The sequence below is a fragment of the Amphiprion ocellaris genome, chromosome 19 (genome assembly GCF_022539595.1).
Source record: "Amphiprion ocellaris isolate individual 3 ecotype Okinawa chromosome 19, ASM2253959v1, whole genome shotgun sequence".
Taxonomy (NCBI): Eukaryota; Metazoa; Chordata; class Actinopteri; family Pomacentridae; genus Amphiprion; species Amphiprion ocellaris.
Window position 1 is genome coordinate 25,602,225 of NC_072784.1, and position 19,228 is coordinate 25,621,452.

The 19,228-nt window shown below is 38.4% G+C and overlaps 1 protein-coding gene across 1 annotated transcript; it reads right to left on the minus strand.

Moving 5' to 3' along the window:
* Positions 1-894: 894 nt before the first annotated feature.
* Positions 895-19,008, minus strand: xpo6 (exportin 6). Its single transcript, XM_023286465.3, has 24 exons — positions 18,383-19,008; positions 17,377-17,467; positions 16,331-16,443; positions 15,627-15,824; positions 14,711-14,870; positions 13,389-13,466; positions 12,704-13,235; positions 12,358-12,484; positions 12,147-12,256; positions 11,877-11,985; positions 11,571-11,663; positions 10,282-10,351; positions 10,006-10,165; positions 9,691-9,783; positions 8,405-8,549; positions 7,737-7,886; positions 7,272-7,461; positions 6,971-7,126; positions 5,889-6,003; positions 5,572-5,743; positions 5,195-5,356; positions 4,830-4,928; positions 3,451-3,681; positions 895-1,529 (listed from the first exon to the last, which is right to left on the minus strand). The coding sequence occupies exons 1-24, from the start codon at positions 18,383-18,385 to the stop codon at positions 1,428-1,430; spliced, it is 3,459 nt and encodes a 1,152-aa protein (XP_023142233.2). The 5' UTR covers positions 18,386-19,008; the 3' UTR covers positions 895-1,427.
* Between the last annotated feature and the right edge of the window lie 220 nt (positions 19,009-19,228).

The following is a 19,228-nucleotide window of genomic DNA, read 5'->3' on the forward strand; positions in this document are numbered from 1 at the left end:
CTACATAATTCGAGCTCCCAGTGGACTAAAGTTATTGTGTAAAATCCAACATCCACAGAAGACATTATTCTTCTAAAAATGGTTGTATAAAGTGATATTTAGTTGCAATTCTGCCAGAATTCATTTTAAATAACTCCATAAATACAACTGTCCTGGAGAGTTCAAATCAGCACTAAATCACCACAATATATTTTTTTTAACATTAACTGAGCATCAAGGTGAGATTGTGAGGCAAAAAAAATGATCTTCCATCAAATTAAAACAGTGTAGCATGTAGATTGTACGCTTCAATCTGTTTTCTGATATCCTGTAACACAGTAAAGCCCACATCAACTGAATATGGTTTTGATATCTAGACAGCAGCTGAGTAAACACTTAATAGACATTCAGTCATCTTAACATCTGAAGTTTCAGATTAGTAAATGGTACACTAACATTAAAACAGATCCTGTTAAATCTACAGAAAAAATATGCAACATTATGTATGGAGTACTGTGAAGTTTGTGGTACTCTTTAATCTTAACACTGTGAAAATTGTCAAACTTTTTGAACATTCTTCCCATGCAAACGCTCCCTGTAGTCACACATGATGTTACATGTCGGGCCTTAAGATCCCTGTCTATTGATCTCAAAAGTTTCTCACAATGTATTCCATCTCTGCTTTATCAATCTGTAAAGACCCAAATACCTGATTCCAGGTTGTGAAGGAACAAAAAATGCGGTCAACGTGATGATTTTAAGTTAAAAGAACTTTTAAAATAGACATCTCTAAAAAGGAAAACTGTGCAAAAATAGAAAAAAAACCTTTTGAATCTCTAATATAAACACTATTCTCACAAACAGTACAGCATCAAACACTGCCAGGGGGTAAATTACCACAAATGAACCAGTATATGAGTTTTACTAAAAAAGCACTTTATTAATCAAGCAGATTTTCTTTTTTTCAGAATGGAATGATATGAAAGATCTTAAGTTGAGAGTCTGTCTCCTTTGGAGATGAAAAAGGCAAAAATGAATGAAAGCAGACATAAAAAAAAACTCAAAATGAGTTGAAAGTGCTCAGTCCCAGCCCAGCTTTGTTGCGGCGGCGTGGGAAAGAAGGCCTGGCTCAGACTGCTCCAGGTCTGGGCGAAAGCCAACTGCAGACCAGGTTTACATTTCTTGCCAAATCAACATTGGCAATACATCAGGAGGGCACTGCTTTAAAAATAATAATAATAATAATGTGCCAACCTTCTACAGTAGAAATCAAAACAACATCAGCAGCATCCTCAACCTAAAATTACTCAACCAAACCGTGTGTGTCGCTCCGTCCTGTCACTGTGAAGAGGCGGAGCAAAGCTGAATTGCAGGAGTGTTGGGCAAAGTGGTCAACACAGGCAGTCCTTTAGATCATAGTCGGTGTGTGGAGTGGTTCAGTCATTGTGCTATAGCTTGATGGTGCCAGTGGGCAAGCTACTGTTACACAGTCTGTAGTAGCGAAGATCGTTCACCAGCCGCTGCACGCTTTGAGTGAACGAAGGCAGGTCCTGGACAACGAGGAGAAAAGAGACACAAGTTAAATCGGTTGTAAAAAAAAACAACACATCAGGCAAACAAAAACGTGTTGGAGCTTGATGATATTTAAAATCGATTTTAAAGCTTGATTGGCATTGACAGACGTAAGGTAGGAATGCACAGGTGGAACTAATGACGGCTCAATATCATCAGAAATCCCAGTAAGACATGAAACTGAGTGGAATGTAGCCATTATTAGCGGCTACTGTATAAAAGTGTAAAAAGCTACAAACTAGTTGTTACACCCAGTATGTCACATTTACGCCGATAAGGCTCTACACACCCACATAGGTGTTTATTCTGTTAAATGTGCTGCCTGATTAAAGTGAGTCAACACCAGGACTGATATAGAGGCTCCAAATTCCTTGTAGTTGTAAGCATGTAGAAGTTAGGAGCTAATAGGTGACAAAATGCAGCTTTCTCTTTGTAATTTTGACCTACTGTAAATATGCAAATGAAGCTTTAAGTAACTGAAAATGGACATTTTTGGAAAACTGCTTTCGGAACGATTTCCATCAACTCAGTTAATGCCATGTTGACGGTAAAAAATGAGACTTTGGAAACAAAAAAAACACACATTTGCTTTCTGATTGAGCCTCATCAGCCACTACAGTCCTCCTCTGATTAATCACTCCCATGTAACAAGACTCTAAAACAATTAAGGTTTGTTCATTATTAGAGACTTTTCAAAGAATTCTAAAATGCTAGGTTGTTTTCTGACAATTCAAAATGAAAACATATCGGTGTGGACGTAGCCCCAGGCAGTAGTCAGTCATGCATAGTCCTGATTTCACAAGGCTAGTAAAAACACCAACTTTTTTTTTTTTTTTAAAAACACAAGATTAAACAAGTGTGCAGAATTAAGCATCATCCAGCAGTGAGGCTACAGATTGCAGACCAACTACATCAGCCGTCCCTTTTCCAAGAGTGAAGGAGAACCTGCAGTTTACTGACACTTCACAGTAAAAAACACAAGGGCCTTTTTTTAAAACCAGTGTTTGGTTTGTCCGTTCTGAGCTACTGCAGGAACACAGTGGTGAAACACTTTTCCTATGAAGATATAAAGGATAAATTCCAAGCTAACCCAACAATTCACAGTTTCATGTGATTATGTACTCAAGGAAACATTATTGTTAGTATTATTGGCAATTTCTGTTAATAGATTTCCATACAAACTGGTCTTTTAAACAAGAACTGCTTATTTGCTGTGCGGCAAAAGTTAAACAGAATGCAAAAAAAATGAGCACACATGCAGTTTGTTTGGGCTGGTTGTTAACTTCAGTACTGGGACAAGACTATAATAATACACTGATCTAGTAGCTATCTGTGCACTTCCACTTAAACAGACTGGAGGTGAAATGGGATTTAACTTGCAAACAGAGTAGAACAATAACATTCTAAACTTATAACATAAACTACCTTCTTATAAAATACATTAGAGAAGGTTAATTGTTATTCCAGACATCTTTTAAGACATCAAAGTAAAATAACAAGGTTGCTGCTGAAAATAAAATAAAATGCTGTAACATCACTTTCAAAGCAACGAACACCACAAACAAAAGTCCATAGACCTCCATTGTGATGATGCAATCACAGAACTCTGTTGCCTTAAAACCTGGACAAACAATATCAAATTACCTGCAAATAAAGAGAGGTTAGGTGGAAAATATATGGCTGTAATTTCAGTTGACATCTGGTGATTTCTATCTTATCTTTCCAAATTATGTGAGTAACCACTGGTTAATACTGTCTCTGTCTAATCAACATACACTGCGCCAACAGCCTGTATGAATACATCACCATGGTTACCCATTCAGTAGAGAATAGCTCGCAGTTTCACACCACGATACATATGTTAGTACCGAAAAAAATGTTAGTATAGCATTTGATTACCCGTTCAAGCTTGAAGTTGCGTGCGAGGACAGCTCGTTGGCTCGTGTCCACACCCTGACAGCCATTGAGGAACTCTGGCATGAAGGCAGAGTAGAAGACGTCAAAGTCCACAGAGGCCATGTTGTAAATAGCGAGGGTGATTTCCTCCTGGAGGAGGTCGTGACTTTTGTGGAGAAGGACTTGCAGCAGCACGTTGATGAAGTGGAAGAGCATCGAGGTCCGGAAAAGCTTCTGTAGCACAATAAACACGAAATAATGACTACAGAGTCGAGAAGATCCGCTGCAGTTCAGACGTGGATGAATAACTTTGTTTATATTTTGTCAGTGTGAGGCTTTGAGAAGGACAGACAGATGGATTAGGGTCCATTAACAGCATCTTTAATTACAGGGAATCCATTTGTTTTAGAACTTCTATTACTTTCTTATGACTATGATGTTCATCTTAAACCTGAAAAATGTTAGTTTTGTTAATATTTATGTTGTTATTGGGAAGAGTAGAGGGCCATGATGATCTGAATGCCACTGTGTCTGTCCGAAGAAGAAAAAAACTAAACAAAACAAAAAAACCCATCAAACAGGTTTTATGGGTAACAAATTATCCGATTAAAGCTTTTACAGCCAGAATTGCCTATTTATGTCTATGCACTCTCACTTCCTGAAGAGAAATTAGAACAGCACCAAATTTTAGTAGTTATAGCATGCTAGCAGTAGCACACAACTAAAGGCAAACACTGAAACATTTTTATTTGTCTTGTAAAAGGTTGCCCCACGGTACTTTTTGATCAGCCATCCTGAACACTTACAATCTGCAACTTCTCTCCTCCCACTAAATAAGTCAACTGACCCGTCACTATGATTTGCTCATGGTTTGTTTTTGTTCAGTGGCAATTCCAGTAAAGCTTATTCAAACTAGATGGCTGTCTTCTCAATTCTGGACAAGATCAGAGAAAGATACTACTACTTTGTGCAATCCTTGAGCAACAAGTATGGCGTTAATGGTAATTTTAATTAATTAAATTAGAATTAGATTTATGCTTTGTTTCTATTTTTAATATTCTGATGTTTGTGCCCTGCGTTCATTTATTTGTCAGTATTTGATGGCCTTTGCTCCTCAAAAGAATCACAGCTGATGAGATTCGACTGAATGTGAATACTATAATTGACAAAAATCTTCGCTTTTTCTGCTGTACCAAAGATATAAAGAATTGCGACCCCAAAATCTAGGTAATTACATGTAACGTTACACTCCTCGGCCTGATAATGACCGACAAGTTGTGGACGTATACAGACTGCTTATAGAAAAGTGGTTTGTTAGCATCTCTGTTCCATAATGTTTTTCACATGCACAATAAAGATATTGATAGAAAAGTTGAACTTACTCTGTGATACAACTTGTGCTTGCTGTTGAGTGACTCCAAATAGGAGAGATTCTGCTTGAAAATGTGGATGTCGGGCTGCAGAAAAGACTGTCCAAAAGCCTGGAAAAGATATTAAGAGGAATTAAGGGAAAATAGATTAAACTATGACTTTTACCTATTAGCAAATTTTACAATTTAAAATGACTTCTAACTTTTAACAGTTGGATTTTAGGTTCTGTATACTTGACAATAAAAGCCTTATCATGGTTACATCAATTGAACAATAAATCATTGTTCACCTGAAAAATAGACTCAGAAAAATAAAACATCATTGGTACATCTAGAAGGTATGATGATGACAACAGGAGGCACATGTGTAAACACACCTGCATGGCAGCTGTGAACTGGGCCTCATTTTCCATTGTGTCTTCGGCAGCTCCTCTTTGGACACTTGTTAAGACTGAAGTTTTAAAGAAGTACCTCCAGTTTTGGTGAAGTATTTGGTATAGCAACTCAAACATCTCCGCCTTGACGTCTGGCGAAGAACGCTATGGAAAATAAAAGATTCAATGACCAACTGTTATTCAGTTACTCAAATTTTCATTTTCCAAATATTTAAATTAACCAGTTCATAATTAGCATTAATTCCATTGTCTTTTGTGATACTGGCAGGGTTTTTGGCGACAAGTGGAATCACAAGCCAATTTTCAAAACCATGTGTAAGATACAAATTAAATTCCAAAATAAATGAGCACCGACTGACCTCTGACACAACCGGGTAGACCTGCTCCATGCACAGGGAGAGGATGCTGGGTAGGAAGGGCTTGAAAGCCTGACCAGGTTCTTGTACCACCACCTGCAGGATTTTCAGGAACTTCTGTACCACTCTGCAACCCGCACTGCCCTCCTGCAAAATACTGGCTGCCAGTTGTTCCCTGGAGGACAAAAAAAAATTGACATCGCATTACTTAATGGAAGAGGGATTCCTGCATTTTCAAGGTCTGCAACTTAAACATTTATCTATCACGAGAGGATATACTACTATTTTAACTAATGTTTGTACATTTTGGTGTTTTTTACCTGGTGAACATGCTGAGGAAAGTGTGGATGATCTGACCAGTGAAGGCAACACCCATCTGGACTCGCAATGCCTGAAACAGCGTCAAGAAGAAGGCCAGCATCTCATCTGTGACATCTGGGAAAGAGAAGTGATGTTTAATAAAGCTGGTCGTCACAGTCATTTATGTCTTCAAACTCAGTTAGATCTTAGGGTTTTTTATTCATCATTTGTAGGAATTATCAATAATTAATTCAGCTTGTTATGCCAACAAATTCTATGGTTGTGTACCGAGCTTGGAACACAGGACTCCTAATATTTTAATTTCTAAATATTTCCTTTTATGTGAGCATTGCCATTCATGAACATTGCTGCTTGCTGTGATGGTGAAAAAAGGTACACCACCGTTCAAAAGTTTGGGGTCACTTAGAAACGTCCTTATTTTTGAAAGAACAGCAGTTTTTTCAATGAAGACAACATTAAATTCATCAGAAATACAGTCGAGACATTGTTAATGTGTAAATGACTATTCTAGCTGGAAACAGCTGATTTTTAATGGAATATCTCCATAGGGGTACAGAGGAACATTTCCAGCAACCATCACTCCTGTGTTCTAATGCTACATTGTGTTAGCTAATGGTGTAGAAAGGCTCATTGATGATTATAAAACCCTTGTGCAATTATGTTAGCAGATGAATAGAAATGTGAATTTTCATAGAAAACATGAAGTTGCTTGAGTGACCCCAAACCTTTGAACGGTAGTGTATATATTTAGGAAATAACGACAAAACTGTAACAAGAACTACATTGATTAATGGCAGTTGCTACAGTAGACACTGTGTCGCTAAACTGAGGTTAGAATCAAATGTTTAGATTGTATAAAGACGAGGATTTTGCCTCTTTCTGCACTGCACTGTTACACTGCATGCACTAGGAGGAGACAAAGAATCATCCCCACCAGTTTGCACAATGCACTGCATACTGGTATAAGCTTTAGTGCCCTGTGACATTGCAAATAAGCGAAGAAATGCAAGTGTACAGATTTTCACTATAATCAAAATTTTAGCTTAAACTCTTGTTGGACAGTTAAGGATGACAACCTGACCTGGTTGCTGAATAAACACTGGGAAAAGACTGAGGGACACTTGGACAGACTCCTGAAGACTCTGGTAACAGATCTGACGTGATTTTGTGGATTCACTGGAGATGCTGTCCACTACGTCTCTGAGCACAGGCAGGGTCTGTTTTATCACTGCTTTCACTGGAGAAAATGGTGAGAAAACACAATTAGACGAAGACAGACAATGTGAAACAAGGTGTCTGGATAATTGAAATACAGTCCATGAGTAACAAGCGTAAAAAAAAAGAAGAAATAAACCACTGAAGGAAGAGAAAGAAATACTGACTGTCATCCAGGCCGGGTTGCCGTGGAGTAATGTTCACTGTGCCTCTTAAAATACGATACTCTCGGGTGAGTGCTGCCAGTAAGCTGGCATGGTTGCTGGAGCGTGTTTGCCACTGCTGTTCGTTCTCTGGCAGATTTGGCCATGGCAGCAGCAGCATATTGGATAAAGCTCTACACACCAACATGTGAGCCTGTGCGAGTAGCAACACACACAAACACAGAATTATTTCAAATATTGAGGACATTTCAAGAATTTAATCTTTGGGATAAGAACATCGGTTTATTCCTAATCATTATGCTACATAATGTTTCACTGAAAAGAGAAATTTTGGATTAAATATTAGCAAAAAGACGTTTCAAAACATCCACCTACAATACCCCAACAAGCTGAACCTTTATATTGAGCAACTTGTTTTTATTAAATATAGCCACAAAATATAGCACAATAAAATCACCCAACATTTACCTCTTGGGGAAGTCTGCGGTTCTGATTTTCTGTAGTAATCAGATTGAAGATGTTCTGAACCGCTGGCAATGTGACCAAGAACACCGGTCTCACTGTCGAGGTTATGGAAACCATCAAATGACATGCTGAGAGCAGCAGCTTTTCAGGTACCTGGAGATAAAGACAGAATTTAAGTGTAAAACTAAAAGAATAATTTGATGACAACACTCATCAGCCTGTGTTGCTTTGTCATGTATGCAAGTAATCACATAAAGGACAATACAGAATAACTACAATTAAAGTTATTTCACGTTATGTACAACTGTACCATTTTATCCTCCGATAACTCAAGCTGAACACAAAAACTTTCTGTGACCATAAGATGCAGTGTTTAAGCATTGGTTAACAGCTTCCATATCAGACTTCCTCCACAATAAGCAACTGTTGCAACATGAAACAATGACCACAATTTAGATCACGTGTTCATCAGCTGCAGTTTCTAATATTCAACCCAAAAGTGCTTTGGGTTTCTTAAATTTAGTCTGATAAGAGAATATGCATGAATGTTTTTATAAACCCCTATGAAAAAGACTAGCAGGTGTTTAAAATGCACCCATCGAATAAAATAGTCAAAGGCTGAGTCATTATTTTTAATAACACAGTTGGAGGGTAAGTATAAGGCGAGCTACCTTAGCTGTGATGAGCGGGCTACTGGCATCTACTGCAGATGTGATGAGGTTGATGAACTGGGTCTGGTTTTGACTGTGGACTTCACTGTAGAACTGTGCAAGCCAGTGAGAATAGGCTTGCAAAGCAGCAAGGGCCTGTGCATGACTGTAACAAACAAAACAACACAGGCACGTAATTAAAACATGCTTCTTCTTTTTACAACCCAGCAAATCTGGCTGTAAATTTAGTAAACATATGGTGGTAATATTTTCACATATCCTGAAATTCCAGTAAACACTAAAAGATAACATTTAAATGCAAGACTGTCTGGATTTCTGTGAAGTCAGTTCCATAAATAAAACAATTCTGTGACTTTGTTATGTAAAACATGAAGTTGCCCTGGAGGGAGACAACTGTAGCGACTATGAATAAACTAATATGGTGTAATACGGTTGCAGCTATTCTCATGTTCTCTTGTAGATAACATTTTGGTCCGTATTGGTTCCAAAACAGTTTCTGATATATACAAATGACATTTGCAAAATATCATAAAGTATTAAAATTAGTTCTCTTTGCAGATGACACAAATATTTTTTGTTCAGGGGGTGATTTACAGAAGCTACTGGGAATGATCAGTTATGAAATGTGCAAACTGGTTTAACATAAATAAATTATCATTTAACTCAAGTAAAACTAAACTCATGATATTTGGCTATGGTAAAGGGGATTTAAAATTAAAACATGGTAGATTTCGCACAACACTGAAGTCATTTTGTCTTTCAATATGTGGAGTGAGGCTATGGAACGGATTGGAGGTGGAGCTCAAGCAATGTCCAAGCATGATCCAGTTTAAAATGCAGCACAGAGACATGGTTTTCACGAGGTACAGGGAGAAAGACAGGCTTTGACATGAGTACATCACTGACTATTTAACATTTGTTTATTTATATTATTTATTTTCTATTTTGTTTGTAAATATGTACATAATACCTATGAGAGTGGGGTACTGAGTGACTGATGATCGAGATGGAGAAATGGTAGGAGTAAATAAGCTTAAGCTTCGTCCTGCTCTTTTTCGGATATGTCGGGTTATTATTTTTTGCTTTGTTTTGCTGTTGTTTTATTTTGTTTTGTTGTTGTTTTGGATATGTTCATTTGTTTTTGTGTCTTTTTTCCCCCCCTCACATGTCCAAAATAAAAACATCATTCACTCATCGGTTGAAAACTTAACAGTATAATCACGTTGTTTACAACCAATGTGTCACATATACAGAGTCCAATTTTCCTTTCAACATGTGATACTCACACGTCAATGAGGTCTGGTTTGAGGACAGAAGGCACAGCGGTCTCCAGGTCATAAAGGCTGGTCTGAGAGCCGTAGCAAGTTACTTCAACCAGTCTTGAAAAAGAAAACAAAGTGTTCATTCTATTACACTCATTCATGAAGTACGAAAAACAGTGAATACATGTACATTCAATTCAACAGAACACAAAAAAGAAGCTGAAGAATTAGTCAAGAATGAGAAATATTGGCATGTGCAACAATAATTCCATTCATTCTGAAGCACAAATCTAGAATCCTGTTATTGGCACAACAATCGTCTAGCAGCTGACCACTGACCTCTCCACCACTGCCAGGGCATCACTGAATCGTCCAGCAAAAACCTCCCCTATGAAATGCTCCGCCAAGCGTCCGACAGCCTGAAGGAGGGAGCTGAGGTCCCTGAGAGAACAGTGAAGTCGGCGGCAGTCGTTCTCTGCAGTGATATTGAGCCTTCGACCTGACAAACACAAAACAAGCAAAAAAAACATCACCACAGATCAAACATTTTAATCTATAGAAATGCTATCACTCAATGAGACTGGACTTAAAATAAAAGAATGTGAGATTTCTTACTTGTGCCAGTGGTGACAATAAACTGCTGCAAACCCAAATATACGTCCAGATTTTCTTGAAGAACTGGAAACTGGAGAGAGAAGAGAGGAATAAAGATTAGGGTAACAAGGGGTTTTCTGGGATATATCACTAGACATTTCTTAATGTGTAAATCCAAATTCTTTCTAATATTTCATTTCTTTGCTTGTTGGGTACAGACACATCAAAAACAGTAGACAAACAAACGTAATGATATAAAACAGAAGGAAATAAAAGAAAAGAAGAAGAACAGAGTGTCATAGCCACAGAACCCAAGAACAGTTTAACAAATGATTACCAGAAAGACATTATCTATTTAAGAAACCAGGTTCAAATAAGAACCAACTCAGGCAAATTATTTTTTTGGAAGAATTTAAGTTCGGCTTCATGAACAGAGCTATACAATAATCATAAGATAGAGCATTCACTTGCTGCAGCATTTTATAAAATATTGCAACTCATCTGACATCATAACATGTTTACATCTAATCTAGACCAAAACTAACTTCAATATAAAAACAAAAAAAACCAAACAGACGCTCTTTATTTATTTAACATATTAAGATTATCATGTTACGTTTCAACAGATTTGTGAATTATAGTCCTGCACCAGAGGAGGTAAACTATGAAACTCTTGATTCTAAATTTAATGCCAGACCTATAAAACTGCATTGGTGCGTCACTCTACTGCTGCCTTAAGTTACAGTATCCTGAATGTGACATCGAGTTGCAAGAAAATGAAATTGAGCATAAAGTAATTGAAAAAATTTTTAAAAATCAGACAAAGCCTCTGCCTCAATTTTGCGTTTTTGTTTTGTTTTTTAATTAAGACAACCGGATGCGTGTTTGAACTCAGTTTAACTCGTCATTCCAATGACTTTACCAATTGGCTAACTTAAAATGTAGCACTAAGTATTAAACACTATTCTAGTGGATGCATTCGGTTTAATATAAGACACTTCACACAATGCTTTTACAAAAGTAGTTTAACTGATAACTGTGTTCAATGTGACCTGATGCACAATTTTAACACACTCCTCCAAGCCAATCAGCAAAAAAAAAAAATGGGCTGGTATAATATTCAAAAACTAATGTTTTGGGATACACCAATGTGCACATAAATGTTTAGTTATGCATTTATACATCTGTGCTGGAAGAAAACCATCTGCTGCAGGTAATTTGGTGAAGCTAGATTTCTAAAATGATAAAACTGCAGTGAGGGCCACTCAATAAGCTTGCAAAACGTCAACGTGAAAACAACAATTTCTTACCAAAGTAGAAAATGCATGGGATGGGAGCAACTCCATCACCTTGGCAACCACCTCCAGACTCTGACGCAGGTACCTCTGCCACTCGGTCTGTTGCTATAGTTACCAAATGAAGGAGAATACTCAGACTTTGAAGTGAAAGATAGATACACCTTTTTAATGTGCGCATGTGTTAAGAGGTTAATATGATGCTAATAGTATTAAAACGTTCATTTTAGATTTCTCGTGGCTACATGAAAGGCATAATACAAGTTAAGTGAAAATGCAAATAATAATTAGTGGAATATACGGTTAGTAAAATTTTCTTACATCATCATCCAGAGTTTCATCATCCAGCTCTTCTAACTGGGCCTGGTTGTATCTGAACTGTATGCGATTCAGAACTTCCCTCAACAAAAGAACTAAGGCATCTTTGTACCTGCACAATCAAACATGAATAAGTTTCATGGCAGAAAAAACAAAAGCATCAATTCAATTATTTGGTGCATTTGGTTACCTACAGTATATATGGTTACATTAATATGAGATCAATGAATTTTATCTCAGAGTTTTGGAAAAAAGGCTTTCTGAGTGACTTACCTATTCAGGACACTTTCTCTGTCTGCAAGCCTGCTTTTGATTTTCGTGGTTAGAAAATCCAAAAACACACTCCAAATGTCCAAACAGGCAAAGTAGCCTTCATGTGTTGGCTGAAAAAAAGAAGAACAAGAAGCAGGTTTGCATGACACCTGTAGAAATCAACACACTGTCTTGTGCTGCATAAATAAATGCCTCACAAGGTTGTTATTACCTGGTTGAAGGTGTACTTAAAAAGCAGAGCAAGAAACTCTACAATAGGAAACTGAGGACTTGACTCAATTCGTCTCAAGTGGACACTGACAAACAGGCGCAGAAAGTCTGTGAACTTTTCCAAGTAACTGCAAGATGAGAGAAAAATCATTAACGCAAAATAGTAAAATCATCACAAACATACTGCAGTCAGAAGTTACATCATACAGTCGGGGGGGGGGGGGGTATTCGGATCTCTGTCATTTAAATGTTAATTATGATCAATTTAACAAGTAAAAATCCAATTTTCAGCCACTGAACACTCCCTTGTGCACAAATCAAGTGTCAACTCAAGGACTGAGTTATACCTTTCATCAAGTTCCTGTAAGCGGCTCTTGACCGTATGAGCATTATTCTCTCGTGTTAGCCTCTGCAGAAGAAAGAAGGTCTGCTGGAACATTCGCAGCAGGTACTCCTCAAAATCCATTGGCACACAGTTCTTTGACACCAGTTCATTAACACAGGTCATAGCAAGCACACCAAGCCGGGCGCGATCCACCTTGTTCGCCTCACTCTGCTGTCCGTTTCGCCCTCCTCCATTTGATGTTGGTGGCATTAGTCCAGGATTAAGCTGCCCATTAGAGGAGGAGGAGTTGGAGGAGATGAAGGATCCCATCTTGGCCTTTGTGCGTAAATCACAACCAAAACGTGCAAAATGGAAAATGGAAGCCAGCAGGGTGGGTGTAATGCTGGTGGACAGAGGGATCCAGCTGAACAGGTGAGCCAGACACTCCAAAACAAGACAACAGAGCTGCTGACTCTCATTGTCCAATGCTGCCATGGGCTGACAAAGCAGCTTCGAGTACTGGCTGCCCTGAAACAAACTCCCCAGCAATTCCACTGAAAAATGTAAAGAACACAAAACAGGGTGGTTAACACTCAAGAACCAAACTGCTTGATAAAACACTTCCTACAGTCACTGCTAAAGAATGTAAACAGGCAACAACGGCTTCATGATCACAGTTTTAACTAAGAAAGTGACCATTCACTCACCACTTTCCCCTGAGGTGGGTGATGGAGGCGGAGTAGAAGCGATGACACTGTGCTTGTCCCAGTAGGTCTCCAGAATACCTGCAAAACCAGAGGTGAAGGACCCAGTTATTGGCATAACTGAAGAGGTTTCACTAAAGCCTTTGTTCTGGCAGCTTTACTCAAATTTATGCAGACTTTATCTTCAGTCAAGTAAAACTTAAATATCATTAGTGATTCTGTAGATGTGTCTTAGTCTGGAAATTAAATTGGACTTGCATTAAAGACTTCAGATCTTTTGCAGTGCAACAAATTAATACTGACAAAACACAGTAAGACAGCACTGTTGGCTCACTCAGGCTGCAGTACACTCATTGATACACACATGTATATACTAATAGCCATGTTTCCCCCATTACTAGTCAGTGCTATGGATTAAAGATTTAGTGCATAATTGTCTTTTCTGCACATTGCCGGCAAACCTTAATTTTGCTACTACACAGAAAAATGCACTACAACTGACCAACCAGCATCTGCACCTCGTGGGGCTGGTTAATATATTAGATTAAATGACGTTAAACCAAAGAAAGACATTCTTACTGCACAGAATCCTACTATATGAGCTAAACAATCCTGTTTATAAGACTTTCTTTCCCAACAACGGTTTTCAGTAATAAAACATTAACATACAACAAGATAGGAAAACTGTTTACACTTTAGGTTAGCTAATGTAAGAGAGTTCTCATCACTAAAACATGTAATACATATCTGTGCATCCTGACTCTCAGTCACAGGCTCTTGACACAGAATCGTTTTCTCAGACAAATCTTATCTTCGACAGCTACTTCTTAAATGACAAATTTCGAAACATGCAGAGAGATGACCTTGTTTCCAGTCGTTACTAATGCATATCCTCTGTGGCAGTTAAACTTGTTACGGAAGCCTTGACATACTCCTACAGGTTAACCTGAGCTAAGAAAACTCTGAAAGACTAACTATAAATGAACTGAAAATAGTTGCTAGCTTAGCAAACAAGCAGTAATGTGACAGTCTTTGTAGAGGACAGCGTTACACTTGTATGCTTTTCATTCAAAAAAACAATATGATGTTCTGATCTTGTAATTGTCTAGTCCCATCACATTTTGTCTTGACTTTAAACAGAGAGAAAAAAAATTGACTGAAATGTCAAATTTCTGCAAAGTAGAATTTTTTGTTTTCAAGATTATATTTTCTGTCCGTTTGTCTCAGAGGGAGACTTTTTTCCCCCCAAGAGTTCAATAAGTCTATTTACATTAAGGAAACAAGTTGCACAATTAGTAGAACAAAGTATTAAAGGTTGTTCTCACCAGTCAGCAGTCCGAGCACTGTTGGTACCTGCTCCAGCAGCAGTTTACGCAGCTCCTCTTTCCTGGCAACACTCAGGTCTTCTCGAGGACATGCAAGTTCCTCTGATGTGGTTTTCAACATCACCAATCCCAACTGAGCCAAAGCTGGGGACTGGATCAACTGTAGTTCAAAGATTGACAGACAACAGCTCAGTATGATTACAAAATTTTCTCAACCAACTGCAAGTCCTTCAAACTAGTTTCTGAACTGTTCCAAAATTGAGCTATAACATAGATTTTATAAGGGTTGGTTCAGAGCTTTTCAGTGCTTTTTAGTAAAGGGAAGGAATCATGTGTGAAACAAAGACTTGCTTTGTCAACGTACAGTGGAATTAATACACTTTAAACAGAATAAAGTTCACCATCACAGAAACAGCGCTACAGACGTGTCACTTCAGGCCATTACTTGGCTCTAAATTCATGAGACAAGACATCACATTAAGGATCTGTTCTATGTGGCATACCACTTTGATTGAACAATCTTTGAGTTTACTGAATCAATGTTAAATTAAAACAAAGTAAAATTTCTAACTTTCTGCAAATTTCTTTAGGGGTATAATATAGATTCTGCCCTTAAGAATTTGTCATTTCCTTATATTTTATTGCTGACTGCAAACACTGAAATAACTGGAGTACATTGTTCAAAACAACAAAAGAAAGAAAACCTGAAATGACATTTGAATAAATTTGACAGATGTAATAGGCAAATGAAAGATACTATTTAGAACTACTATACACCATCAAGGATCACACATTCAGTGTAACAGACACTGTGGTTTTGTCATCTTGTTTTAACATCTCAGCACATCAAACAGCATTCAGTTACTGATTTTCAAAACTATACACTCGAACAGCAGGAATGACTAGCAGGGCTTACCTGCAGTGTGTTCGTAAAGAAATCGTGGTAGAACATTGGCCAATCCTGGCGACCGATGTCCACGATGACCTTGCAGAGTTTATTACGAATGAAATATGGCACAGATTTGTGCTGAGCAAGTAGGAGTTTGGGCAGACAGCTGCGAATCTCCATCTTGTCTTGGGAGGCAACACCAATCCACATCTTGTTCACCAAGTTCTAAACGTAAAGAGACACAACCGGCTGTCAAAGCCCTGTCTGAAAGAAACTACACATTTACAGATAGTTATATTTTCTAACACTTCTCAATAATATATACTAGTATGTTTTTCATAATATAGTGCCCAATGAAAAACATTTCTACTAACACACTTTCCACTGCAAATATAATGCTACACCTAAATTTAAGTATACATATCCCAGGTATGAAAGAATATGAAAAACGGTAAAAGTCTGTCCGAAGGAGGTCAAGGGATGGTCAGCCTTTTTTTGCACATACAATGTATTACACACTAAGCTGACTTGTTTTGCAGAATTTAAAAAATGAGGAAACAGAAAGAGACTATGAAACAAATTCTTGTTACAGTACACCTCTTCCTGCATTCTGTGTGTACACAACTATGGTTTTTGTGAGAACTGTCTTGTTTTCAAAGATTTAAAGGGTTATTAAAGCTCCAGACAGCACTTTGAACTGAATATATGCATCTCCCACCAAGAGGACTTACTTCAAATACTGTGAGACTGTACATCATTACATACTCATTTCGAGTATTGGAGAGGAAGAACAAACAGTGGCGCCACGCTCCAGTCTGCTGTGCAAAGTTATTCAGCAGCTCTTCTGCAGAAAAAAGGAAGTAGGCATGGTCTTTAACCGTGGTATATGACACTGTAGTACTTTACAAGCAGACAGACTGAAAGTAATGCGTCACAACACAGGAAGTGTACAAAAAAGTGATGCAAATATTACTTAAAGTATCAAGGAAATAGTTTCAGGTGACACTAAACAGTTTACAATGATAACCAGATCTATGCTTAAGTATATTCCAGAACATTTTATTGGGGGATCCAACCATTTAAGGCAGTTTTGAGCCAACTGGTAAAAGACTGTTCAGGAAGGAGTTTCAACGGGGGAGTGAGGGGTGACACGATGACAAACTTTACCATTTGTCATCTAATATAAGCTTTTTATATGAAAATAAGATGAGAGCCACAAAGTGATTTATTCCATTTGAATAAAACACACTTTTCAATTGCTTGTCTTTCTGATATTAAACTGATCCTGGGAAAAAGTCGAACAAGTTTCTCAGACTTCATTCACATTTTTAGGTATCGTTTCTGTAGCATGTTGCCTATATTTAATAGTGTCAGCAGAGATGCCGACAGGAAATGAGGAGGAGTAGGGGTAAACATGCAACAAAGGTCTGAATGGCTTCAAGCTGAACCATTGACAGTCATGTGGTATGTGCATTAACTGTCAGGTTACTGGGCCACCCCTCATTTCATGTACTTACACTCTGCATTGTTTAAGCAGTAACTCAATTTTCAATTCAACTCAATTCATATAATAGTAAGGTACAGACCTTACAAATTTTAAACAAAGAAAGAACAGAGAACCCAACAATCCAAAGCTGCCTTTGGATTCCCTCTGAGCAAGCGGTCTGTAACTCCAACGTTGTTTCCATTTTAGACTAGCTTGGTGGAAATACAAACCTGATAATTCATGACCTTACTTTTAATGTGCAGTTACAGACACAGCAACCCTCAAACCTACCTATTTCTCTTTTTCGCTCATTGGTCGTGCAGCTGTGGAAGAACTCCGTCATCAGGCTCTCCAGTGCACGCAGCGATGCCTCCTCTGAAGCCTGATGAATGATAAATGGGAAAGTTAAGTACATAAAGTATATTTAGATGATATATTTGACAACAAGAATACATTGCATAAACTGCTGAATGTTATCTATCAATCAGAATGAGAAAAACATAGATCTGTGCATTTGACAGATAACATTCAGTGACACGCATGTTATACAGTATGCAGGTGAAGCCTTTCCAAACGCCTTTTAACACACAAGAAACCCACTTTCTCAGGAAAGAGGAGAATGCACAGTCATTTATCTTGTTTAGATATTTGAGCATTTCCTAGGCCAATTTATTTTGAAGTTGTTATCAAAGTGCATGCAGGCATACGTCTTTAACCAGCTTATGCAAATCACTTAGCCAGAGACCTATCTGCACTTGTCCATACCTGCACATAACCATAATCAAAAATTGTACATGTATTACTGATTGGTGTGCACGTTTTGGCACAGCCTCGTGGAAATATTCTTTGGCAGCTCAAAACTGCAATCTGGCTTTGTCGTGTGGAGGAAGTCGGGCCATGCCTAGCAAATACAAGATAGCAAATGGTGATTTTAAAGAGCAGCCCCTGTGGCAGGCAGGTCTAAATTCCTTAAATGAGCCACAACTTGCCGAGGCTAAACACTGCTCAAAGCAAATATTCGGTGTTGCAAAATGGGCGTCTTGTACCGTGAAATGGCTTGAGTTGTCACATCCCGTCAAATACCTGGCCCCAAACCGTTAGATGACACAACCGGCACAGAGATCCACACAATCAAATTAGCTGTTAGCTAAATGTACTGAAATGTAATTACATTATTAACCAAACACCAGGTCTTCATGTTTACACAGACGCAAAGGCTTATGCAGTGCGTTAGCTGTTAGCAAGTAAGACGGGACGTGGCTAAGTAGGTAAATAATACACATTAAATTGTACTCACCATGTTTAGCTGGCTCAGACGCTTTCTTCAGTTAACTCAGTCACTGACTAATTACAGCAATAAGCCCACATTAGTGAACTAGGTAGCCAACTCTGTAGCTAACGTTAGCTAAGGTGCTGCTGGCTAACGTAACCGCAAAGAGGGTTCATCATGCTCTGCTCGACTGCTTGGGTCGATATTCTGAACACAAATCGCTGGTAAAGGTTGATGCCGTTGACTTTGCTCACAACTGCTAAAATAGCACCAGAGAAGTGTGCAGCGTTAATTAGCGTCCCGTATTAGGCATTTCGACGCTAAATGACCCACTAGCTAGCGCTGCAGCGGATGGCTAACTGGTTAGCTTTTCTAGAAGGATGAAGGCTGAATTTTCCTTAGCTAGCTGTCAACCGTTGACATGCTTCTGTTGGCTGTTGGTCACGACAACTTGTCTTTTACCGTTGCTTATTTCACAGCAGGTGAGTGTGCACGTCCAAGTTATGAATCTCACAAATTCGTAATAGCGCAACATATACAGTACTAAACGCACTTGTTCCTGTTATTCCCCTTTTCAGTGCTTAGGGCGGCTCAAGAATACAGCTAGCTTGCAGGTTACAGGCTCCGCTCCGCAACTTCCTCTATCGCTGCAACCAACCCCGTCAGCCTGAGTCAAGTCAGTCACTAAAACATACGCACAATCCCCGCTTTTAGCTTTCAAACTACTGCACTTTTTGGAGAAATACCAAGCAAAGTTCCTGCAGTTTTTTGGACTGAGGAAACCTCTTGCATTGCAGTTGAAAAGTCTTCAAGAACCAAAAAGGAAAAAGTTTAGGATTATTATGACCTGAATGACTGAGAACATACACAAGT